General features: G+C 39.2%; 1 protein-coding gene across 1 annotated transcript; it reads left to right on the top strand.

Moving 5' to 3' along the window:
- The first annotated feature begins 1,440 nt into the window (after window positions 1-1,440).
- bmpr1ba (bone morphogenetic protein receptor, type IBa) lies at window positions 1,441-26,485 on the top strand. The gene is made up of 11 exons (XM_062417589.1): window positions 1,441-1,571; window positions 19,199-19,361; window positions 19,535-19,634; window positions 20,048-20,150; window positions 21,101-21,197; window positions 21,355-21,493; window positions 21,593-21,785; window positions 23,251-23,548; window positions 23,733-23,908; window positions 24,061-24,191; window positions 24,363-26,485. The coding sequence occupies exons 1-11, from the start codon at window positions 1,466-1,468 to the stop codon at window positions 24,486-24,488; spliced, it is 1,632 nt and encodes a 543-aa protein (XP_062273573.1). The 5' UTR covers window positions 1,441-1,465; the 3' UTR covers window positions 24,489-26,485.
- Window positions 26,486-27,126: the final 641 nt, after the last annotated feature.

The raw sequence follows: 27,126 nt of genomic DNA, 5'->3' as shown, positions 1-27,126 counted from the left end.
CAGGGTTATTATTTTCAAATTATTTTGTAGTATTTTCCTCAAAATACCATTATCTCTAGTCTTAAAACAAATCTGAAAAACTGAAAAAAAGATACTGTGGAGTGGTAATCCTGACAAAGACTGGACTATTTGGTACAGTTTTGACTTTTTTTGTCATGGCCTCAGACTAAATTTGAACTCAAAATCACAAGGGGCATGTAAGTGCACAGCAGATTTAGCCTTCTCACGTTTCAAAACAAACAATTGAAATCCTCTCACTTTTAAAACACTTGAAGGAGGCTCTTGTTCTTAATTAATTTGCCACTAAGTGGTCACACTGTTAGCTGACTCTGAATACGAGCTGTCAGTATATTTTGATTCACATTCATGTACTGGCTGAATGTCTGAATATAATGTTTAAATAAATCTTGTTTTTTGGTCTTTTGGATTTTCTGTTAATTTTCTTTTCGGGGGGGGGGTCATCAATTGTTCACTGGTACCACTGCTCAAACCTCGTCCGTTATAGCCTATGTACAGCTTTACTTGTTCATTCCACTTTCACCTTCTTCAAAGAATTCATGCACAAAATGAAAAGTGGAAACAGTTATCCCTGTAAGCTGTTAAAGGCACAGAATCCCACTGATCCCACTGCTTGTTTTCAATATCCTCCTCACCCTCCTCCTACTTTTTTACTAAACCCCATCTTGCTCCTGTCTGCTCCCTCCCTCGCCCCCGCTCTCTTTCCACCCATCCACCCATGTCCTTTCTCCCTGTGTGTGAGCGGGTCAGCCCTCCCTACTAGGCAAGTGAAGTAAACTCCCCCTTTTTTGCCCCCCCCCCCCCTCTCCCTCTCTCTCTCTCTCTCTCTCTCATCTCTCTCACTCTCTCTCTCTCTCTCTCTCTCTCTCTCCCTCTCCTCTCTCTCTCGTCATCTCTCTCTCTCTATCTCTCTGTCTCTCTCTCTCTCTCTCTCTCTCTCTCTCTGTCTTTCTCTCTTTCTCCCTTTTCTCTTTCTCTCTATCTTTCTCTATTTCTCTTCCTCTCTTCTCTCTGTCTCTCTCTCTCAGCTGGGCTGCTACTGTCAGGTTGGAGGACAATCAACTGCCAACTGCTGCTGCCACTACTGGTGTGTCTTGTGTGGTGTGGTGCTTTCTCACGTTGCGGTGGATGCACACACACATACAGGAGCTTGCCCGGTCCTGCCTCTCTCTCTCTCTCCCTCTCTCTCCCTCTCTCTCTCTCTCTCTCTGTCTCTCTCTGTCTCTCTCCTGTCTCTCTCTCTCTCTCTCTCCTCTCTCTCTCTCTCTCTCATCTCTCTCTCTCTCTCTCTCTCTCTCTCTCTCTCTCTCTCTCTCTCTCTCTCTCTCTCCCTCTCTCTGGTACATACACACACAAAGAGCGAAAGGCAGTGTGTGAGTGGCGGATCCTGTTGTGTTGGATTGTACAGAAGAGAGGAGAAGAGAGGAGCTGAGCGGCAGACTCTACCATGCCAGTGCAGGGAGAAAGGCTGACGCGCTGTCTCTCTCTCTGTTTCTGGAGCCAGAGTCCTCTGCTGTTGCTTGGACTGTTCTCTCTGCAATCACAAGCATACGGTGAGTTACTACAAACTTTTTCCACTCACTTCTGCCCTCAACCTCGTTGCTGTTTTTACTTAGCTTGCTCTGAAGTTGCTCTGCTGAAGTTCATCAAGTTTCTCTTTTACACCTTAAAAGTTTGCTTTTTGAGAGTCAGCGTGTTGTTTTTGTGTGTGTGTGTGTTTTTGTGTTTCACTTCTCAATCTTTTCCCTATTTGTACACCTTGTGGCTACATGTATGATACTTTTAAAAGTTGCAAGCTTAAATCTCATTTCTGCCATGCAGTGTCTACAGTCTGTAAGCAATTTGTGATGACTGACTTTTAGGAATCAGCGTCTAAATGTTGTAGAGCGGATGCTACATGTCTGTGGTTGTTTTACCTTCAATAATCGTTCATGATTAATGTTATATGTCAGCATCCAAGCAGCAAATGTAGGATCATTTTCTTTTCTTTCTTTTTTTTTCATTTATAGGGTTTTGGATCTGTGTTTTGTTTTTTGTTGGACTGATAACAGTGAATTTGAGACATCAAGTCATTTCAAAAACATAATTATAGGGCAAATAAATTATGTTTCATATCAATATGTACAATAAAAAATCTCTTAAAAGTATTAAGCAAGACTATAAAAACACATGTCAACATATTTGGAGACTGTATTTGTTTGAATAATTATTTAAAATTACAAATGTATTGATTTTCTGATCACTCTGTCAATTTCACATTTTCACATAAAGTTGCTCTGGTATTAGGTTACATATTTTGTGCTTGCTGATTTTCTCAGATATGCAGATAGTTATATTGTCATGGACTGACATTGTTACCGTTAGTCGCATCAGCCGCTTTGTCTGTGACCATGTTTGGTATCTGGAGTGTGATTGGCGAGGTGTTGGAGGGAGAACGTGTCAGATTTAATAGTCTGTTATGTTATGTTAAGGTTCAATACTCCGCTTCTGTTGTTTTTCCTGCTTATATGGCACAGCAACACAATCACTGATTCAGAAAAAATCAGTATTGAAGGAATTTACAGGCTTGGACAGTGTTTCTTATGAATGATGGTGTCTGTGCATATTTTTCTTTTCTCCTTTTATTGTTGGTCTATTTAAAGTCATCAGAGATTGTTTCACCCGGGAGTCCTGAAGTTAAGCCAGGAGAGGCTCATACCTCATACTGTGTGTTATGTGCTGAGGTCGTCCTGTGACCTTTGGTTGCATGTCGTCCCCTCTTTCTCATCCATCTTTCCTGTCATTGTCAGTGGTTGAGTTTGCTTTCCTATGGAGTCCATGCTGAACACCCCCTCCTTTTGGTTAATCTCTTTGCTTGCAAATGCTGTTTTATCATTAAAACCAAGCCTGGCAAGAAATAAGAGTCTAAATGCCATGAATATCTGAGTCATTTGCACTGTGCACATGAACATACACATGGACACGGACATAAAAATCGTGTGAATGTTTTAGATTCATGGCAACACACACTGCTCTGTCCAAGAAGCCTCAGAACAGTTGCCAAAGAAGAAGACATATGTGAAATCTGACATAAAACTGGACCTCAACGAAGTTTTTTTCTTGTTTGTGTTAAGTCATTCACAATATTATTACTGAGTTTATATAATTTCAGAAAAATCCAGAATGGATAATCCAAGTGTAACTGGACTTGCTTTGGAATCTTGAAGATCCTTTGCTTCTCATCCCAAAAGCCCTCCTCATTTCTGGGACCAAAGCAATTCCAGTTGGCTGTGGATTAGCTCTTCTGGTTATACCATGACTTGGAAAAACCTTTACAGACCTGTTTTAGAGAGTGTATTTATTTCCCCCTGATTCATCTTTATGGATAAAAGTACTAGTACTCCTTGTATTGCTGCATTAATTAAGTGGTGCATGCGGGACATACAGTAGATAGAATCTCCATAAGGTGCAGTGGTTTTGATTTGGTATCAGGTGTTAGGATGTCCAAGATGCAGTGGTAACACCATTGTAACATCAGTGCTCCACCCCGAGGTCAATAAAACCAATCGCCTGTCCCTGATATTGCATAGATCTGACACTCGAAATCATCATACATTTTTTCAGCCTTCACTCATATAACCTGCCTGTTCTTCTATTTCTCACAGCAAAGTCTGTATAGGTTAAAAAATAATTAAAAAGGTAGATTATTCTTACCTATAAGACTGTTGCAGTGTTTCGAACTTCCTGGAACATCACCTAAATTTCCAAATTGTAAAAATAAATAGTCAACTTTTTTTTTTCTTTTTTTAGTTACTGTGTTAAGGCATCAGCGTTGGCTTCAGCAAAATGCCCACATTGTAAATTTGACAAACAAACCCAATAAGTTTGTCATTTTATTTCTCAGCCAAAATTTTTGTCTATCACCTGATTGAACTTCAACCTGTTCGTTAAAGTTGAATCAGGTGTGCCTGAGCCTTCCAAGTTGTCGAAACTGTATTCAAAAAGCGTTTTGCCAGCGGCTTTAATGCCAACACCCTCACACATCAATGATTGATTGGACCAGTAACAGGCTCATTCATAGGTTGACATATAGATGATTGATTGTCCTGGTAATAGATTCAGCTGTGACTCAACAGGCAAATATTTGTTTTCTGAAAAACTGATGGAGAAGGTAAAGAGAGAGAGAGATTTTTATTCAGACTATCTGCACCTCACTCACTGTATTCTCTCCATCTTTCTTCTTACTTCTTACCAATTCCCTCTCTGAAATAGCACAAGGATGATTGATAGACTGAGTGATAGTCTAGACTTGATTAGCTAGTGTTTCTTGGTCCTATAGCCACAGGTGAACTGGAGTCATTGAAGGGTTTAGACAGGCGGTAAACAGTTACAGTGTTGTGTCTGCATGAAGGTCACAGTTTGCCCTGCAGCATGTCTCGCCAATTGTCTCTGCAGCAAACGAATAAAGGGCAATGTGTTCATTATTCCTCAAGGAGAAATATAAGTGTGCATCTCCCCCCACCTACACATACACACACACACACACACACACACACACACACACACACACACACAGATCTTCTGTGACCTTCCACCTACGCCAGGCTGCAGCCTTCAATGTGAGTTCTGGGAAGTGAGGAGTGAGCGTGATAGCTTACATTTCATTGTCCTTGGTGGAAATAAGCACTGCTGTATCAGTTTTCACAGTCAAAGCTCTGCCAGTTGCTTTGCTTTTGTCACTGCCTGCTAATGAGACTCTTTTGCTCTCTTCAGAATTTTAGGTTTTGTTTTAACAGTATAAAACACCTACTATGGATTTAGCCAAAATAATTGCTTAACAAATATTGTTGTTTGACACTGTGATCTCCAAGTACTGAGAATATGCTGTACCACTCCTCAACTCGTATTTCTTAATGATCTGTTCTTACTTTTCATTATGTTGTTGACAAAATCTGAGTGCTGCATGATTCTCTCTCTTCTCTCTCTCTCTCTCTCTCTCTCTCTCTCTCTCTCTCTCTCTCTCTCTCTCTCTCTCTCTCTCTCTCTCTCTCTCTCTCTCTCTCTCTGTCTCTCTCTCTCTCTTTATTTATGTGTGTCACTGAACACCTGCTTGATGATTTCAGGTTTTACTGAGTTGTTGTTTTCTTTACACAAGAACTTTTTTTTACTCAAAACTGCGTTCACAGGGTGTGATAGAGACAAAATGTACTCTATGTCTCTTTACTTTTAATGTCAGTTTAAACCTGGTGTCAGATACTAGTTTTCTAGAAAATCAATATGCTGTTCAGGTGATAGACATTGTCACCCATGCTGAAATGGATGCATCTCATCAAAGATCAAAAGCATTAAGCTCCATTCAGGTATGAAAATGATAAGCAAGAATTGCAGAAAACAAACAGGGTTCAGGTAGACTTAATTTTCAGGAAGTCGTCAACAAAACTATTATGCTCATGAAAAAATTTTGAATTTTGTAGACTTTTGAATAAGAAACAGAAGGCATGAGAACTGACTCACTGTACCAAACTGCATGTAGCTCTTTCTGCTTCTCAGTCTAAAAGCTTCCTGACAGCATGTGTTGAGATCTCTTGGTGGAAACAGATACCTCATTAGAACTACTGATCTTGATGGCTGTAAAGCTGAAACAGAGAGGTAAGGTGTTGCTGCCGGTCATTGAAAACAAATTGTTGATGTCCTGAAGAAAACTCACACCTTAGATTTAACCTTTTTTATTTTTTCAACACAGCTGGGGCCACAAACCATAGTCTACCCAGGGAGTCTCTGAATGGCCCAGGGTTAAAAAGGCAGACCCAAAAGGCTAATATGGTGGCAGCAGTTGAGGATATATGGGTTCAGTGACAAAGCATAACAAGAATATGAGTCCCTGATATGCCATGTTTGATACTTGGCTCATATTTTGAGTGTTTCAGAAAAAATGTCCCCTTGATATGACCTCTATAAGGTGGAAGGTAAGGGGAAGTGAGGAGAGTTTTGGACTGAGGGGTATAACATCCTGTAATGGATACAGATCCAGTAACTTCTATCCCAGTTAGATTACCGGTCTGGCCCTGACTTCTTAAGACACAGCTGGAGCAGAGGAAGTTATATGTATGTGTGTGTGTGTGTGTGTGTGTGTGTGTGTGTGTGTGTGTGTGTGTGTGTGTGTGTGTGTGTGTGTGTGTGTGTGTGAGAGAGAGGGAGAGGGAATGAGACTTATTCTAATATAGAACATTTTTAAATACATATTTTAATATGGAAAAGCAGTAAAGTATTTGCATTTGAAATGTTTGTAATTTTTACGGCAAAGGAAATTGATTCGGTGAAGTCAAAGAAATATGTTTGTACGTTTTTATTATTATTATTTATGTACCTGGGTACAGAGGCCAGGATATCAGCCCACAGTGTCAGCAAATATTGCAAACTTTTACTAGAAAACTGGGACTTAGATGAACATATATTGTCAAGGTCAATTTCATTCCATGTTGTGCTTTGGAACAGTTTGCGGTCAGTTTTATTGTGCTACTTAATAGTATTGTACAGTAGTCGTCGGGGGAATGTAGTATTTGAGATGATTTAAGTTCAGTAGTCATACCTAAAATGTGATTTTGAACGGTAAAGTTGCTGTGGTTATTGTTGTGAAGCAGAGTTTTGATAATCTGATTGTGGGAGCACAGTACAGAAAAACACAACACAATATGGTGATAGACAGATAACAGGTGAAGTGGAGCAGTGCAAAGCTGTCTGTCACAGCCACACTGCGCTGGGACTATAAGGGCTTAGGGTTTTCCATGCACTCGCACTCCCCTCATAATACTCCCTCCTCCACCTCCTCTCTGCCCCTGGAACAATTTTTTGGATAGGGACGTGTGGAAGCACTGGGAGAGTGTTAAGATTACTTGTTTTTGCTGTGTGACTTGGTGCATATTCAGTCAAAATGGACATATATATGTATATATATATGGACAATATAGTGGATAGGTTTGAAAAAGAGCAGATAGGAGGATATGTCAGGAATAGGACTGAAAAGTATACATTTGCTTGTATATTTCAAAACACAGCAAGTGCATTTTTTCAAGAAAAAGGTTACTCAGTCAGGATTTGAATGCATCTCCTCCCTTTTCCTTTGGGTTTTTTTTTTTTTATTTTACCCTTAAGTCATCCTTTTTGATTTAGTGGTGAAACATTTTCATGCCAGGATTGGTTTTAGTGGCTTATTAAAAGATGCTGTCATGTTTTGTGTTGACCTAAAATAAATCACCTCATGATTACCTTATGATTACATGGTAACCCCATTACCTGTGCTCTCTTCCAGTCACAGGAAGGAAAAGTGAAGAAAGAGAGTGAAGAAAACAGAGACGGAAAGAAAGAATCTGCTACTGCAAATGTAGCAGTGAAAAAAGAATGTATTACGGGCTGTAATTTAAGGTCATTTGTGGATGTCAGGATGCCCACTTTTAACCAAATGGCTTTGCAATAGAGACAATCATCATACGATGGGTGTCCAGATGGGAGTGGATGTTGAATGTGTGTGCTTGTGTATATGTGTGTGTGAACGCCGGGACTAGCTGACAGCATGTTTGTCCAGTGAGATAGTACAGAGGAGGCCTGGAGCCAGTGATGGGTGATATGTGACTTAGTTAATGGGAAACTAATCACATGGAGGAGACAGTGGGACGCATACAACTGTAAACACACTTACACAAACACACAACTGAAAGCCAGGACCTCGCTTACTGATTACACGTACAGAATGCTGTCATCTGTTCGTGTTACACATGTCACACGAACACACACTAATGTCCTCACTTTACACATTTCCCACACATTAATAGGGAATACATTAATATCCACCCACAGCGCACACATACTGTATACACAAACACACATACAGGCTGTGAATGGTTTGGAAAGTGGCTGTTGAAGCCTCTGGAGATGACTGAGACGCCACAGACCAGAACACTGAGAAATAAACACATGGCAGCTGTAATGTTAACACCATCAGCCTCACTCACAAACACACACTTAACCTATGCATACACTAACACACCCAAACCCTACAGGCACACAGCAAGGTACTTACAAATTTGAAATTTCATTCTCAGTGTCGGACATCTCAAATTCAGATTTTGTTCATTTATCATGCAGCCCTATCGATTATGGTCAGTGGCTTTTACTTTTGTATGAAAATTATTGGATTTGTGTGCTACAGTGTGAATGACGTGCAAATGCGTGGTTTTGCTTGACAACAAATAGATGTTTTGATTGACCCTGTCCAGGGCTAGATGTGTCCTGAAAGAGAAATCATTGTTTGCGGTATCTTATTACACTCTTTGTGTGTGAATGTTTATGTGTGTTTAGTTATGCATTTTTGAAACTGCATTTCTGTGATATGAATCCAGCCTGGATAGTCTTGTCAAAGTTTTTAAACCATTTATTGCAACAATAACACATGTTTGTGTTTGACAATGTGTCCCTGTTGCCGTGATGCTCCAGAACAAATTGTGCACAAGCTTGATACAAGACTTGACTCTGAGCTCTTGAGCCTTGTGGCAGATCCTGAGATACACAACATTTAAATGAAAATGAACACATATTGAGCAAATAAACATTCTACATTTACATAACTTTAAATGGAGGCTGTAGATGAAATGAATTGAAATCGCAGGGTGTGAAGCAGTGGTGTATGCACATCTACTTTTAGTGAGCACTAATTTGATTAGATCAGAATGACTGGAAGATGTAACTTCACAGTTATTTTCCCAAATAACACTTTACTTAGTTGCATTTTAGTGATTTCAGTGGGTTATTTTCCACTGCAGTCTTGACAATATACCTTTGAAAGTTTTCATATATTTAGGATATCTAAGTTCAAAGTCACAGGCAACTGAACATGATATTTGGTCTTGCAGATTTTTCTCCTTGCATCAAGAGTTTTCTTTTCTCCTCCAGATAGTGTGACGTGAAGGTTGTAAAAACAATAGGGTCACAACTTTGTTATTGCAAGTAAAACCACAAATAAAAGAGCTTGTGTCAAGGCGCTTTGTAATTCACCAAGGTCAGAAAATATAAACAAACTCACTTCACATTATGCACTTTCTGTTATTGTAGGCATGTGTGCTACCACACGTCATTCCAGAAATAACTGCAAGTATTAGAGCAGCTTGACCCAGGTTACTGTAAACAACTTGAATAAACTAAATCTGAGCAATTTCAATTAATCTGAGCATTCACTATAATCAAGCTATTTGTGTTCAAACCAATTGAACAAAGTGAAACTTGTGGGCTGGATATTAGAACCTAGCAGCACATCACACATCAAGAAGGTTATTAGAAATGCCAAACTCGTGTTGCAATTTTTAGTGTCTAATTTCAATCAGTTTGTGACTTTTGCTAACCTTCAACTTCTGGATGACATAAATGTATACATCTTCCTTCTCTACATTGCTACACTTACTCTTTTCTTTACACATTAAACTTTTCCTTGTCCTTCTTGTTGTTGTCTGTGGTTGTGCTGTGTATTTAAAGTCTGTGTGAGTATTTAGTTTAAGAAATCATGCAGTGGATGGGTATTTCAAGTGGGGCGATCCTTCAGCTAGTATGTGTTTGTCTGCTGACATACTGTGTTTACCAAGAGATGAGCAGATCATATAATGTTCATTTGAGTACAGAAATAAAACTTGATTATTTCTAACCCTAATTATAAAACAACAACCAGGTTTTAGGATACAACAACAATGTGTATGTTCATTGTTTTGCATAGGATCTTACTGTTGAGTGTAGAAGGTAAATAAAGACAAGAGATGGAGAGATTGTGTGATGGTGAGAAGATTCCTGTACCTCACTACAAAGATACTATACATGACTGAAAACTGCTTGGTAATATGATTGTGTTTACGTCCTTGTGGTTTAACTTCTCTCATCTTTGTGTTCTCTGCTTGCTTTATGTGTGTGCACAAAAACGCATATGAACACAAACGGTTTCCAGCAGCGAAAGATTGCATCTACCAAAAATACAGTATCCCTACTATACTTATGTCACTCTCCTTTTCCTATCTTACCTTTAGCTTGTTTGAGTGTTTTTAATTGCTCTGTTATATGCACAGTGTGGGTGCAAGTGTCACGTTCCTTTAATTCTAAACTTGGGTTGTTATATTTGCCATGGCCAACTACCGACTTGGCGAGTGTGTGGCCATTGTTTATCACCATGATTTTTGCATACCACCATGATGGAACAATGTGTCACATGATGATATCACGGGAATAGCATATCCAATATGATAAAAATAGCTGCCAAGTTTGAATAGACTGTGGCTGTGTGCATTGAAATTCAGTGCTGCTTATTTCTCTACGATAGGTTTGCGTCATACTCTATGTTGTATTCTGTGACAAAAACAGAACATAGACTATATAAGTCTGTAATGATATAATGTTTAGCCCTACTAATGAGTTCAGGGTTATGGCAATATGTTTTGGTCAGGGGATATATAGAGGCTTTGTCCTTTTGCCATCAAGGGAATCCCTTGTCAAGATCTTATAGACTGCAGGTGCAAAACATAAACTTCAATCAAGCAGTAGACAACTCAAACAGGAAATATTTCATATCTGCATCAGTGGATCACACACACTCAGTTTAAGGTGTTTTAGGGAATATGAGTTTGCATAGGACCCACATGTTTAAGGCTGTGGATGTAATGTCTTATTTGGTTACATTTGGAAAAAAGTTGTAGGACACACACACACACACACACACACACACACACACACACACAAGGAACAAACACTTGACAGTGGGAGACTGACAGAAACCACTGATGGAACTAATTGGCTAAAGTTCATCAAAAGTTCATTTTATATCAGTAACTGCTACAGTTGCTGCGGTTCACGCAGCTGTTGTGTGTTTGTGTGTGGAGATCAGAGACTATCATTATTTAAGTTTGGGTTATTTGTTTTTTGCTATTTTAGAGCAAATTTAATGAATCCAGAGGGTATTCACAGTATGTCTGGGGGACGCCTCTTCTTTGTTTTTCTTTTTGACATGTTTGTTAAGATGATATTTCTCTTAGTCTAAAGATGTACAGTATTACCTGTTCTGAATATCATGTGTTGCAATAGTGCATGTTTTCTCTGATTGCTCTGATAAATTGATATTGTGTCATGCAGTGTAACTCTGTATATGCTCTTGCATATGGAAAAGCATTCCTTTGTGGCACACACATCTGTCTGATGGAATAAAGAGCAGCTGCTTTGAGGGATCTGTAGGAGATCTCAATGCTTCTTGTAGCTTCATTAGTCTTCCAAAGGAGTTATTTGAAAAGACATTTAGGAAAACGTTATCTTCTTTGTATAAATTCTGAAGAGCATGAACTCTGTTTAACTATACAATTTTGAACTCTGAGTAAATATTTTTGTCAGCCAGTCATTCTCATAGTTACAGTTTAATAAAATGCCTCAATGTACCTGATTTGGATGTAGATTTTTTTAATAGGGTCTTACTAGAGGCTGGTGGTATGGATATAATCTGCCATCACAGCATATGTGATTTTATATTGCTGTATTGATGGATTGTATAAATCAAAAATTCTGGAATTTTCAAAAATTTTGTTGCCATACTGAAGTTTCTCTCACTGACTTATAGTATGCTGGCAATGGTAAATGTGCTGTAGCAAAGTCTCTTCATTACATTGTCTAACTCTAGTGGCTGTGACATTTATTTTTATTGTATCTATATGGTAGATCAGTTTCAGGTGGTCAGGATGTAGTTTAAGTAGTTTATGAGCCAGATTTGAACTTCAGGCTTTGGAAGTACATACAGTAAACAGCTACAGCCCAGCTATCCAGTAGTATGCCTGCTGTACATGGAAGTTGATGTGGGATGTTTTGTGATGAGAAGGAGCCCACAGATGGCCATGAGAAGGAGCATAGGAGCTTTTGATTGAGAGACCAGCTGGTCTCCTTCCTCTCTATTCTTTGCTTTGCTCTCTCACACCTCCTTAAAGGACCGTTTCATCATTTCCTTGTATTCCACTGAGGGGATGCTGAGGGCCTTCTGGAATGAACTCAGAGTTCCGGAACCCTTGTGTACCTGTCACTCATCCCATAAAAGAGGACACACACACACACACACACCACTGGTCCCAGCATAAAGCTGGCAGATGACAGCTGCATTACCAAAGACTGGCACTGGTTCATTACCGCATCATTCATCAGTGATCAGTGTGACATAATGAAGGAATGTTTAAAGAGCTGTTGATGATGTTGTGCTGGAGAACAGAAGAACTGAATGCATCTATAACAAGATTTTAAAATAGGTAGTTATCAAAGAAAAACTTTTTATTTTATTTTTTTCTGTGTATGCCGCATGGCACCACTTTCCTCTTTTGTGTTTGGATGCTTTGTGGTCAGTCACTATTCACTTTGGAGAGCTTGTTTTTTTCTAGCGTTTTCCGTTCGTGTTAATCATCCTAATGTTTTTTAATACTGAACAATAAAAAAGTAATTTCATTGGCAATTGCCATGTTGCTTCTCATATGAAAACCAGTGTTCAATGTCCCCATGTTTTGTAGCTACTTGTGCTCTTTTAGTAGCAATCTCATTTAGAATTCATCTGATAGATTTAGGAGAGTGAATGGATAAAGAGGTGTTAAAATGTGGGAGAAGAAAGAAGCAAAGTTTTGTAAAATGGTAAAGAGAAAAGAAAGAGAACAAGAGCAGAATCGGCTTCTTTTTGAAAGCTGTAAGGAAAAGGGGTGGAGGAGTAATGATGCATAACTTCCCTCAAGGCACCAGTGTATACAGCAGACCACAGCTCCGTTGCTGAGATTGTGTGCCTTTAAGCTAGAGACTGAAAAAGAAGAATCGAAGAATCATTATTTTGCTTTAATACAAGTGTCAGTAAGCACAATCCCTGAATCCAAGTTTGACATGAAGTGTAAGTGATCCAGCCTGATATTTCTCCTTCAAATATTAGAGGATATAATTTGATCAGCTGTGGTTTATGAGCAGTAATCCTGCTACCACAATCAGAATAATGGTGGTATACTATATGGACTATAATTTGTTCAATGACTTATCAGGATAAGACATAGCCATTAAGATAAGAAAACCGAGAGAGTTTACAGGACTCAGGACTTACTCAGGACTCATTTTAATTCCAAACCTTGAACTTTTGGTTCAACAAGGACTCAAGTTTAGCCAAAACAGTAAGACAGACAAGTCAGCTTCCCAGCATCCATCCACTAGTTTACAAAATGGGGTTCATTAAGACATTCCTGTACATGTGGGATGGCTCAGCTCATCTCAACATTGACATGAAGAAGAATGTGGAGATAAGAATAGGCACTGAAAGCACATGGAAGTGGAGAGAAAGGCAAAAACTTCAGAGAGGGAGAGAAAGAGCAGGAGGAAAAAAAACAAAAACCTTTCACCTTCCATGTTTCTTCTGATGCACAGACGACACTGTCAAACACCAGGAAGATGAACTACTACTTAGAAGAGAAGGGAGGAAAGAGGAGGGGGTGGGAGTGGGGTGGGGGGTGGCAGTGTTGTCAAATGAGTGTGTCTTAAGTGGAAGGGGGAGGCAGGCAGTGTTTACATGGGCTCGGTGAAAGGGCTTTTCTGGTAGGCCTTGTTTGACACGGCCAAGATGACTAATGAATATGTTCTCTCTCCCTCTGTTTCCCCTCTGTGTGTCTAACTCTGTCTATCTCCCTCTGAATCTCCCCTCTTCATCTTGCTATCTCATGCACAATATCCCTCTCACTCATTTCTATCCCCTTTGTCTATCGAAATATCTGTCGTCTTCTTTCTTTCGTTCTTTCTTTCATTTTTTTTTGTTTCAGTTTGTACAAAGCGGCATCTGTTGAAAAGAGGCCTTTTAGCTTTTGGGGGTTCATGAGGCCACGGTTGTTAATTGCGTGTTGACAGTGGCCCCTATATCCTGCCATCAAGACTGAAAAGCCTATAGGGGAGACCTGAAAGCTCATAATGGTATCTGAAAGGCCATTTTAGTGAAAGAACGTGAAACAATGATTGTGTTTCTGAAGCACCTGGAAATTCTGCCAGTTTCAGCGTGCATATATTGCTTAACTTGCAGTATGTTTTGACATCAGTGGCACTTAGTGTAGTTTGGACTTGAGCCCCACTGGTCAGTGCAAAGGGGTTGCACTTAACAGACAAAACCAGGCCAGGGGACAATATTTTCTTATACTTCTTATTTACTGTCCCTGGCCCCTCTCATCAATCCAAGGTCTGAATACATTTTAGATGAAAAGCTGTCTGTTTCTATGGAACACTTATTCTTCTCACCAGCCACAATCAATGGACAGTATGTGCTAGTTCCATTAATGTTTTTCTGAGATAAGATTTGAAGAACATGCATGGTCAAAGCCTTCCCGCTTTCTCAAACAGCAAAATATATGACCCTAGTCATTCTCCCTCCCACACACAGATGGGACACGCTCATAGAAAAACAGCTTATTACCCTCAGGACCAATGAAACACTCATCAATCTCTGTATCCAAAGCATCCGCTGGTCAGAAATAGAAAGAGAAATATGACAAATAAGGAAAAAAATCAAGAACAACAACAAATCCCAAGTAGTGTAATACTGATTCAAGATAACATGATAAGAGATAGAGATACAAAGAGATACATAGTTAGATTACCACAGATGACTCATACGCATGCCTGACATTTCCAAAGAGTCAGGAGATAGCGGGGAGCCGTAAGGTAGCTATTGTGACAGTTGTAAGATAAAGCAATTCCACTGATATTACATTATGAAATGTCAGAATATATGGGCCTTAGCCTGGTAATGCTAAAGTATCTCAGCATACTGGAAAGATGTAAATAATGTTTTTGTTTTGTAATGTGACTGGGGGAATTGTATGGTTGCTACAGTTTTAAATACACAAATAGCTAGCTGATAACAAACAAGTCTTCTATGGCATACATTTTGTTACATGGAACCCAGTAATGATTCCTGATTTATCACAGATAATCCAATAAATCTTGGGTTGATCATTTTTACTTAAAATTCCATGTGTGTTTTTTTTTTTTTAAGTTTTCCCTTTTGCCATTAATGAATTAAACAACATTCTGCTAGGCTGCGGCTTTCTGCCTGTTTATATCTCTCCCACTTTTTGTCTCTCTCTCACACACACACACACACACACATGCACACACACACACACACACACACACACATCCACACACACATAAAGAGCAGTAGCCAGGGATCCCAGGTGTAAGGTGGACGGGAAAGGCTTTGTGTTTTGTCAACAGCACAGCAGCACATCACATGACTATCCACGGGACTCACATAGAGAGGAAGGGCCAAAGGAAGTGGAAGATGAGAAAACAGAAAAGAAGATTGAGAGGCTGTGTGAGTAAGTGGTGAAAAATAAAATAATGAGATATGGTTGAAATGGGGAAAGAAAACTTTTATTTAAGGCTGATAAGCAGGAGAGGGGCAGAGGAGGGCTAAAGAAAGAGATATACCGAGATGAAAAAGGGGGGCGTGAGAGGTACCAGTGAGTGGCAGTGAGTGGGACACAAAGTGAGTGAGCATTAGGGAGTAGGATGGAGTAAGTGATGGGAGGGAAGGGGGAGAGAGTGAGAGAAAGGGTGGAAAAGGCCAGTGGCCTCTGCTCTGTCCCCTCTGTGTGCTGCTAAACTGCCCACCAGTTCCCTGCAGCTCTGTCACTTCTCGTTTGTTAATCCCCCTTTCTTCTCCCCCTCCTACTCTTCCTCGCTCCCTTTCTCTAAAATTGGTCAATTGTTAATGTGACCCCTTTAAACCCTACCGTCCCTCTCTTTTGGTATTGTCAACACATTATCAGTGTGTACAAGAGAGACATTTACAAAGGGAAGTGTTTGTTTGAAAGAATTTGCTAAAGTTTTTTTATTTTAATTTTATTCATTTATTTTTATTTTTATTTTTTATTTTTTATTTTGATAGTATCCCATGTGCAAATAAAAAAAACATAAAGACAACATTTTATGAAGTTTCTCTATAGTAATGCATGTTTATTATATGTTTTTGTCTGATGAGGAAAGACTACATACGATACTGGGTCTATTTAACACTGCACATATGTCCATCATAAAGAAAGACAGACTTAGTGCTAGTGCTAGAAATCAATGTCAAATCACATCAGGGTGTTTCTCAATTGTGTGCATACTCACATTTACTCAGAGACCATGCTGTCTACTGTGCCACTAGAGCCGCACTGGACATGCTGACTAAAGTTATGGCTCTAGAGCTGGCACCCCACCAGATCTGTGTGAAAATGTATCACAGTCGACATAATCGAGGTGAATGAGCTCCACCACTTCTTCCATTAAACTGCATTTTCTCCTGGATTGTAACACATAGGAAAAACCTTGTAGCATTAGATAAGAATATAACTGGCAAACACAGTATTCTATCTTTGAGTTATGTTTTACTTTAAGACTTACTTTTCTTTTAACTGTAGTCACTATAGTCAACATCACTTCAAGTGGTAACTCTTTGTGACTACATATTCATGAACATCAAATAATACAAGTGCAACACAACAAAGCAGATAAAATATCAGTAACAGTGAAATAAATCAAGGCAAACAGAAAGACGTAAGGGAACACGCACATACATTTTTTTGGCACATTTGTGTAGTAATGTGTGTGTCTGTATGTTCCAGTCTATCAGTGAGGTATATCTCTAGTTCTTTGATGTTTTGTTAAAGACAGCCTTGCTCAGATGAAAGAGAAGATATCACCTACATAGTCACCCTGAAAGTATAAGCATTTCGAAGTTTCCTTTCTTAAAAAGTAGTTTTTCGGAGGTGAGGCTCTCTACAGATTCTGAATGAATGCATCTATTGTCATTGTATGTTCACATACAACGACATTCGCTGTATCTCATAAAATAAAACTGTTTCCATTCACTTTGCTCAACACACACTCACATACACACACATAAAATAGAATAACTGTTAAATAGGATAGCACGCTTTAAAGAAAAGGATAGGCTAAATTGTATATGCAGTTATTAAGATTGTGGCACTAAGAACTGACACAATGTATTGAGCAATGTGAGTAAAAGACATGGAGAAAAAGAAAGAAAAAAAAACCCAGAGTTGTCAGAGTTGTAGTTTAAAAGTGGCCGCACTGCTGCATCACTACCAGGTCACATTAGCCTTAAAGGTTCAGTGTTTTAATTTTGCTAGCCCACTTGTTGTTGCACAGCTAGATACGTTGCAGTAGATTAGCAGGAACCCTACTTAAAGATAGACAGATTGTCACATGTTATAAGAGAACTGTGATACACAGTATCCAGGGGTTTGAGGGTACGGGCCAGTATATGACATCATATACTGGCATCTACACTTCACACATTTTTTACAAAGACTATTAAGAACCTCAACCCCTGAGGACAATCCAGCTTTAGAGCCCCCAATAAGTACAACTAAACACCCACGTGGCCAGTAGTTGGAGTTTCCCACTGCTCAGTAAATGTTGTCATTTTATGTAATTTTGACCATATACAGTGACAACCATTTCTGTAAAATGTAAAATCTCTATTTTCTCTTAGCTTGAAACATGTTCATTTGTTTCTGGCATATAACAAAATGAAGACAGTAAACATTTGCACAGAGAAATGAAAGTAGATATTTCAATTCTATGTCATGACTGTGCCTATTCAGCTATTTTGTAGAAGGATTTGCTGGTTCTCATTCAAATGGGAGAGGCTGAACTATAGAACAAGAGGTTGAAAGTGGAGTAATAGGGCAAATTCTGTATCTGCTAGTAGTTTATTTCAGAGAGGAAGGACTCATGCTTATTTTGGACCATCTCTGCTTGCAGCTGTTAAGCATCTGGTCTCAATGATCATGCTGGAATGAATGAAAATCTTAAAAGCCATGAAGGAAAGACACTTCCGTGATCCTTTTTCCCCCCCTCAAGTGACAAACAGGTGCCCTTTTGAAATAGGATAAGTAGGGAATACAACAGCTTCGTTCTAGTTCTTAAGAACTGTATCAGTTGTTAGAGTAAAAAAACATCTGCTGTGAGTGAACATATTGCACAGTATCAGGTGTTCAAGCTTAAAGTTTGTTTTTCTTTTTTCTACTGTATATGTTGCTTTTTTTTGTTTCTGAGCGTTACTTTTGTCAATTTTTGTTCAGTCTGATAGTGGTTTCAAGTATCTTTCTCACTACAGTATGCGTCAGTTCAGTTTGACAACTCATTTGGAATTGTCACTCATTATTTATGATGTGATTACAGAGTATGTACAGAGTTGTTTTTTTTGCTGTCTTGAATCTGATGTTATCACTCCCTGCAAGGAAACACTGGTACAGCAGACATTGGGGAATTAAACTTCTGCTGCAGGGAAACTAAACTAAACTAAAAAATACAGATCTGCAGGTGGATGTTGAGCTTATCAGATGCAATACGAACAGCAAAAAGGAGTCACGGTAGCAGATCTGGATTAAATAACATATAAAACCATCATTATACATGTGCCAAGAAGACAGTTAATACAAAATAAATGCAAATAATGTACATGCGTAGATGACATCAGTATGCATAAGTGCAAAAATTAGCACCTGTAGAAACCAAGGCATCGACCACAACGAAATCTGCAAGGAATGAATAAAACAGCCTGGAGTAGCACACATTACAGTAACAAAAGCTTGCTCATGATGAATAGCAGTAGCAACAAATGTGGTAGCATATAAGCAGGGGATCATAACAAAAAGAGGCAAAGGGCTGGGAGTATTGTTTGCGTTCTCTATGTGAGCAATAAGTAGAGTATGTCATGTGTAGCAGCACAGCATGAATTGTCAGCTTAATCTAGTTCAAAGGCTATTCTTTCTTCCATATGTTGGAGCATGTCTCTACACACACACACACACACACACACACACACACACACACACACACACACACACACACACACACACACACACACACACACACACTATATATATATATATATATATATATATATATATGCCATATATATATCCCCTTCCTTTCCTTTTGTATCCTAAACATCTTCTAGTAGAGTCCACACATTTGATGGCACCACTAATGCAGTCCTTGACCCGTGTCAGCACTGTGTGCTTTACTCTGTAAAAATGCATTATGTATAATTCATGCTTGTTTTTCCCATATCTCACAGCTAAATGTCTCCTGTTTTCACCTTCTCTATACTTTGTAGGCAATATATTGGACAGTATGCTGCTAAGAGCATCTAGTAAGGAGGCAGTGGAGAGTGGGAAGGAGACAAGAGGCAGTGCATCTCCTGCTTCATCCTCGCAAAGACTACTGTGGTGTCACTGCTATCACCACTGCCCAGATGATTCAACCAATAATACATGCAGGTAAGCTGTAAGGTACTCAAAAAATATTAGGTTGCTGCCCTCCATCTAAACCCTCCTAATGTCTCAAATAATAACCGCAACTACGTCTGAACACAATACTGGTACATGCACGTGTTACCATGAAATTATGTTATTGGTTGATTTACTTACTGTTGCTGAATCTTGTTTTCCAGGACGGATGGCTACTGTTTTACCATGGTGGAGGAAGAGGGAGGGGTACCAGTCCAGACTGCAGGTTGCCTGGGGCAGGTTGGATCAGAATTTCAGTGCAGGGTGAGTAGATCACTGCACCATTACAATCTAATTATCCCCCACCTATCTTGTATGACCATCTCATGTGTGCCATCCATCTGAGATCTTTACAAAATGTTGAGTTTAACAAGTTAAGATGATAAGGCAGAACATTTAGATCTGATTGTATTTGTTTGCACCTCTTCATATGAATTAAAAAATAAAAAAATAAATTCAATGTAGCAACATGCAGTTATTTTCATTGTTGATTAACTTCTTTGTTATTTAGTAGCACATCCTCATGATTGTGTTGCGTTTAAATATTTAACTTTATAAATAGCTTAAATTACTTCTCAATTACTGAAAGTTGATTATCTCTGCCGATTAAATTCATATCTTGAAACAGAAAGCATGAAACGGAAAGGAGTGAGGAAAAACACTTTTCTGTGTTGCAGGACACATGGAGCTCACGTCAAAGGAGATCACTAGAATGCTGTACAGACCAAGATTACTGTAACAAAAACCTGCATCCTACATTGCCACCACTCAAGCCACCTCGTAAGTACCTCTATCTATACTCTTATCACTATACTCTCGTCTCTTTTTCTCCAATGAAACACAGAAGCAATTATAAAGAGCTGTGTGTACACTAGTTGGCAGGTGACAGTTACAGTGCAGCAGTGACAGCGATACAGACAGGACCAAGAACTGTGACTGATGGTGTTAGAGCACACAGGAATCAGAGATAGAGAGATCATGACATTGTCACATAGTCAAAGACGACTAAAGCTGGGGAGACAGTGGAAGATACCGTCAAATTTCCCCACATTGAGCTAGCCAAAGCTGCCGAGTGTCAAGAGGATACTGAGGTCTCTGCTGTGTACAATACTATACTCTATGTGTGTGTGAGAGTCTTTTTGTGGATGTGGGACAGTAAGCCTAGATTCCCCGGGAAATCACAAGCCCCAGTAGACACTGAGGGCAGAGTCATCAATCTGAAACCCTATCATAGGGGATCAGGAAGAGAATTCATCGACTAGACTGAGGGCTTCCTCTGGCTGTTGAGGGAAAGGACTGTGTGCCAGAAGAAAATGAAAAATTGATGAGTGAGATATGATTTGTACTTGATTTACTGTACACCGGTTCTTTCAAGTGACTTGAAAGGATGACAGATTTCTTGGTATAATTTTCTTTTCCCTTCCCATGTATTTATTTTTTCCTGTTGGGGATATCAGAGTTTTTGATCCTTTTTTTTTCGTCCTCTGTTTCAGCTTACGTTTATTAAACACACAATTATTTCATGCATTTTCCTTGAGAATGTCCAGTTGATGCACATACCTTCATATTATAGTGGATAATTGACAGAAATGTACATGGAGAAGAAACATGTGTTTTGGGATTTAGTTTTTCTTGCTTACTGACATTTCTTCTTGTCTCTTCATATCCTCCTCTCTGTATTTCCATCTTTCTATCCTTTCTTTTTTTCCATGCTTTTACTCCATCTCCAGTCTATGTAGATGGAAAGATCCACCACATGGCCTTGTTGATCTCAGTCACAGTGTGCAGCATTATACTGACTGTTATTATTGTCCTCTGCTACTTCAGGTAATTACATATAACTATTAAACAATCATACATAAACCCAGAGTCACTCACACACCTACAATTATAATGTTCACGTCAGTGCATATTTGTATTCCCATTTGTTTATGGTACTTTTCTTGCGTAAGAAGGTATGTCGAAAAATTATGTGGTTTTACAGATACAAGCGCCAAGTGTCTCGTCCTCGATACAGTATTGGCCTGGAGCAGGATGAGACTTACATTCCCCCTGGAGAATCTCTGAAGGACTTGATAGAGCAGTCGCAAAGCTCTGGCTCAGGCTCAGGGCTCCCTCTATTGGTGAGATACCCAAATTGCAAGACAGACATAGGTCAGGATCTGAATAGTTCATCTAGAAAGACGGCACTTAACCTTTTCCCACTTTTTGTTCTTCCTCAGGTGCAAAGAACGATAGCCAAGCAGATTCAGATGGTGAAGCAGATAGGCAAGGGGAGGTATGGAGAGGTGTGGATGGGCAGATGGAGGGGAGAAAAGGTGGCTGTGAAAGTTTTCTTCACCACTGAGGAGGCCAGTTGGTTCAGAGAGACTGAGATCTACCAGACCGTCCTGATGAGACATGAGAACATACTGGGTAAGACTAGTTTCTTTCTTTTGGGTTTGGTGTCACACTGCCTGCCTGCCTCTCACATGTAACATTGTGCAAAGCCAAACTATCTGGGTCTGTGTCTGTCTGTACATGCTTATCTGCTGCTCTGGTTGTTTCCCTAATTTTCTACGTTCTTTAAAATCAATCCATACTCTTTACTGTACTCTTTGTGCTGCATTGCATTAAACCAAATTTCTAACTGAGATTTGAAGTCAGTTGACATAATTTGTTTGATTATTCATAGTAACAGTAATCCTACACAATGGAAAAATGGTGTAGTGTAGTATAGAAAATCAATGATTATGATACATAGAGAAATTTCATATATTGGTATTGTAGCAAAAATAAACAAAATGACAATAAATACTCCCTGCAAATAACACTTACTAAGAATACACCATAGTTGGACTTTGTCCATTTTTAACTATGCTGCACCACACTGCTGCATCACACTACTGTGCCAAAACAGATCAATTATAGCCAAGAGAACATACACCACAACAAATTATAAAGAAGACAACAACAGACTGCAAACCAAAGTTTGCATAATTAAATGCAACAAGATGCATAGTAATTAAGTAGTGGGGCAAGAGATCACTTGTCAGTAAATAAGAAGCAAAAAATAATGCTGTAATGCATATTGCTGCAGTCCACAGTTGAAAATATATGATTCATTTTGAATGGAACACTGAAGAATGGAAGATCTGAAATAATAATATCAAATCCACTGGAGAAAAAAAACTCCAAGAATAAGATACTGAGGTCTCATAAGAAGAGAAAAACTGGCAGCTTCATGGAAAACAGTATCAGATGCAGCACATAAAACTACACTGTCAAATTTAAAGACCCCTATTCAGTGCAGGCAGTGCTAAAGCTTCTCAAAAGAGCGTTAAACACTGAAGTTTAAAATGACCTAGAAATGTTTGTGAAAAGTTTACTGATATTGTTATATGTGTGCTGATATTCAGACTTTATACATTATTTGTTTGGTGGGTAACTTTTTTTCCCCAACATTAATTTTAAACAGTGGTACCATACAGTATAATTAAAACTAAGTGAAATTGTCATCTCTTAAGCACAACATGCATTCTCACTTCTCGTTCTCAAAGCAGGGGCTCTGTTGGTTTTTAATATTCCAGGAGCTTTAGTTATTTAGATAAAGGTTTAAATATTAAACAGAATTTCAGGGACCTGTATATTCACCACACAGCAGAAATAAGAGTTGTCTGTTCTGCTCTGCTTCTATGATTATGCTTAATTGATTTAGCATCTCAGTGTTTTCATTGAGGACATAAGTAGTCATTTATATCTGCCTTAATTGCCTGAGCTAGAGCTACAAGGGAACCTATTAGACCATGGGTTAGACTAGACTGCCTCCTTGAGTCCACTGAAACCCTATTAAATTCTTTCTCCCTTCACCCTTCACCCCCAACCCCCACTCCATCCATAGGTTTTATAGCTGCAGATATTAAAGGAACTGGCTCTTGGACCCAACTCTACCTAATCACTGACTACCATGAAAATGGCTCTCTGTATGACTACCTCAAATCAACCACTCTAGACAATAAAGCCATGCTGCGACTGGCTTACTCATCTGTATCAGGCCTTTGTCACCTCCACACCGAGATCTTTGGCACACAGGGCAAACCTGCTATTGCTCACAGGGATCTGAAGAGTAAAAACATACTGGTGAAACGAAATGGGACCTGCTGTATAGCTGACCTAGGGCTGGCGGTCAAGTTCATCAGGTGAGTGTGCACAGCAAGTGCTATTTAGCATACAAAGAGATGCTTGCATTATTTTCTGAAATATTCATATTTCATTATTTTTTAATTTAAATCTATTTTTTAATGATCAAACACTTTGCTTAGCTTATGGAGTTGAGTACTTGTTTCCAATTTATAAAGATAACTTTGATCTCTAATTCTGCAGTGACACCAATGAGGTAGACATCCCTCCCAATACCAGAGTGGGTACAAAGCGCTACATGCCTCCAGAGGTTCTGGATGAGACACTGAACAGAAGTCATTTTCAGTCATACATAATGGCAGACATGTACAGTTTTGGCCTCATCCTCTGGGAGATTGCTCGGCGTTGTGTGTCAGGAGGTATAAAAATACACTTTGTATGTATTTATGGCAATTTGGTACAGTTTTGAAAACTTTGAAAACATTTTTGGGATCTAAATTGACAAAATGTATCAACACCTTCATTGTCAAACAACATGTGAACCACACAATTATGAAATTATTTTTGATAGGTATCCTTGAAGAGTACCAGTTGCCATACCATGACTTGGTCCCTACAGACCCTTCATATGAAGACATGAGAGAGGTGGTCTGCATCAAGAGACTACGGCCATCCTTCCCCAATCGATGGACCAGCGATGAGGTGAGATATGCTACATATACACATATGCATGCACAACTCACACACACACACACACACACACACACACACACACACACACACACACACACACACACACACACACACACACACACACACACACACACACACACAAAATGATGACCTTCCTAACATTATGGTGTGTCTCCACAGTGTTTGAGACAGATGGGAAAGCTGATGACAGAGTGTTGGGCTCACAACCCGGCCTCCCGCCTCACAGCTCTGCGGGTCAAAAAGACACTTGCCAAGATGTCAGAATCACAGGATATCAAGCTGTGAACAGGCACTGCCAGGTGTGTGTTACACACATAGAAAGGGCACTAACAATCAAGCTTGCTCTGGTCCAGGCTGACCAATACCTTTTTTCCTGGGGAAAGGAGGTGGGACAGGAAGCAAGAAGATCAAGTGGGCGTTGCAGGATCACAAAGTCCAGAATCCCACAACTCCCCATTGGAAAATTTATGACAGGACTAAGGTGTTTGACTAAATTGATAATAATTAAAAGAACAATCAGGCCGTGTGAGGCCCTGTTCTGTATATCAGAGAAGATGAGACAATTTAATTTCAAGCTAGTGAGAGGACTCTAAAAACAGATATAGGCTCCTGTCCACATGCTCCAAGGGCCATGGAGAAAGAGATTGAGTTTGACTTGGCACGGTAGCTGCAGAGTCACACAAACAAGCTACTGATCAGTGAGTGGAAAACTATATCGCTGCTTTCTGTGAAAGCTAACCTACCTGTAGATATAGATCTGATTGATAGTATAGAAAGGATGTGCTTAAAGGCAATCTGTAATTGCACTTTGACACCTCCTTTCAAAAACACTGTCACCCCACCACTATCTTTGTTTTAATTGGACTGAACACATTGTTGTCACTCATAAATTGATTGCTTTTGGTTACAAAGACTGACACTATGTGACAGGAAAAAAAGTGTATTTTGATGCTTTAAAAGTTCTGTTTATGCTGGTAAAGTTTTTAGACACTGAAGAGAAGATATACCTGTATTTTTGAGTTGTGATTGGTAATGAAAATTGTAAAATCATATTTTCCATGTAAAACTCAAACTCTTTAAGACTATATGTGAAAAATAAAGTTTATGTCCAAATCATTTTGGATTGAGGCTCAAAAGGCCTCTTTGTTTCCTTGCGTCCCATTAGAACTTGTATTAAAGATCAAACCGTTACAATAAGGGAGTGCTCTAAGCACAACGGTGCCATCCGTAGGCTTTCCACAGCAATTACAGGAAGGGAACTCTGCCAAGGCAATCAGAAACTGTTGTACACTAACCGTAGTGTTGACGTCTTTCTTGATGATGTAGTGATCTATTATAACTGTGTGGAGTTGTGCCTGTGTTAGTTTAGGAGTACCAAAAGTCATTTGTCATGGGGGACTTCTATCAAAAAAACAAAATACCCTCAGTACTTTTGTGTCATCAGTCACTGTGTATGTGTGTTTTATGCAGCTGTTGGTAGTTGCTGCACCCAAACTGGACCAGAAGGCTTCACTTTGAAACTGTCAAACAATATTTTGAAAAACTGACTGCACCTGGCAAACACCCCCAGCTATCCCCAATTGATCACACCACCAGAATACTGTGGACATCACATAAGGTTGCCTCACCTAAACTACTTACAGAATTGATTCACCATAATAAACAGTTTGCAGCTGTCATAAAGAAATCATCTGGCTTCTGTCAGGGAACTTTTCCCAGTAATTTAAACTATCACATAGTGGAAGTCAAGCATTAAGAAGCTTAAACAGCCTTACTGCCTCAGCATGATGTGGCTCTCCAGGTAAATCTGGACACCTAAAATCACCACAGTCAGCAGGCCATTAGTTCTTCCACTGGTCTGCCATCACAGCAGTGCCAGTTGAGATTTCCCTCAATTAGAACTAATCAATTAATTTCCAGCTTGTGTAATCCACTTGTAACACTCTTGATAAACGTTCCTATAAAGGTCAGTGAGTTTCTTTTTTGGTCTGTGCCAACTGAAATAAAGGGTTGCACTGTCAGCATCGGAGGTTTGGGTGTGTCAGATTTGTTGTGTTATAAATGCCCTTTCTTTCCTATTGGTTGATGTGCATTATTTAATCTGTACCTACTGTAGTTGTCTGTGAGAGAAAGCAGTGTTTTTATTCATTCAGTAAAAGGTTGAAAGTTCCCCCAATAAAGTGTTTCACTCATCCATATGGCTGATGCACAGTTTGTGGTGGCTGAACAAGGTGCATACTAATGAGTCACTTGGCAGTGCCTCTTACTGTTAAGGCATGTTCTCCATATTTTCTTTGTTAAAAAAAAAGTGGTGTTCCTCATTACAATCCGCCGGTACTGTAGAGCACACAGCATGTTAAACAGTGACACCATAAGGATTTTCTTTTTCAATTTCCTCCCCTTTAGGGTACTACATCCAACAAATGATTGAGTCTGGAACCTGTAAATGTCAATTTCACAGAAAATAAAAGTCAAAGAAGTGCAAAACAAATTCATAGTTTACAAATTGTGTTTGACTATTTCCCTTTAACATATAGGCTGCAACATATTAAATGAAACAGAAGAAATAAGCCACCAAAGGCACTACACATTTTCAGTGTTGCTTATAAATATAATTTAATTGTCTTAAAAATTCTTTCTTACACTTTGTACAGAAAACAATTAGAGGAGATAGAGTGGCAAGCATTCAGCAAGATTGAGCAAGATTCATGAAGCGTGCCAGAATTAGCTAAAATGGAGCAACACTACCCCGCACTAATCAAATAAAATCACCCCTGATAGTAACATGAAAATAAAAATGCACTTACAAGCACAGCTATAGTTATAGACTTCTATCATGATAACCAATGCCAAGTTTGCATAGTAGACACTGCTTTTACAAAAAAGGAAAAAAACTTAAATAAAAACTTGGAACATACAAACT

This window comes from Scomber scombrus, chromosome 4 (assembly GCF_963691925.1).
Source record: "Scomber scombrus chromosome 4, fScoSco1.1, whole genome shotgun sequence".
Classification (NCBI taxonomy): Eukaryota; Metazoa; Chordata; class Actinopteri; order Scombriformes; family Scombridae; genus Scomber; species Scomber scombrus.
The sequence above is the reverse complement of the archived record's forward strand: the minus strand, read 5'-3'. Positions and strand labels throughout refer to the sequence as shown.

Bases quoted from the DNA above. Each gene is read 5' to 3' on its own strand.
- bmpr1ba (XM_062417589.1), top strand. From the start codon at position 1,466: ATGCCAGTGCAGGGAGAAAGGCTGACGCGCTGTCTCTCTCTCTGTTTC. The intron at 21,494-21,592 runs GTGAGATACCCA...GTTCTTCCTCAG, and splicing joins GCTCAGGGCTCCCTCTATTG to GTGCAAAGAACGATAGCCAA. The intron at 23,549-23,732 runs GTGAGTGTGCAC...CTAATTCTGCAG, and splicing joins CTGGCGGTCAAGTTCATCAG to TGACACCAATGAGGTAGACA.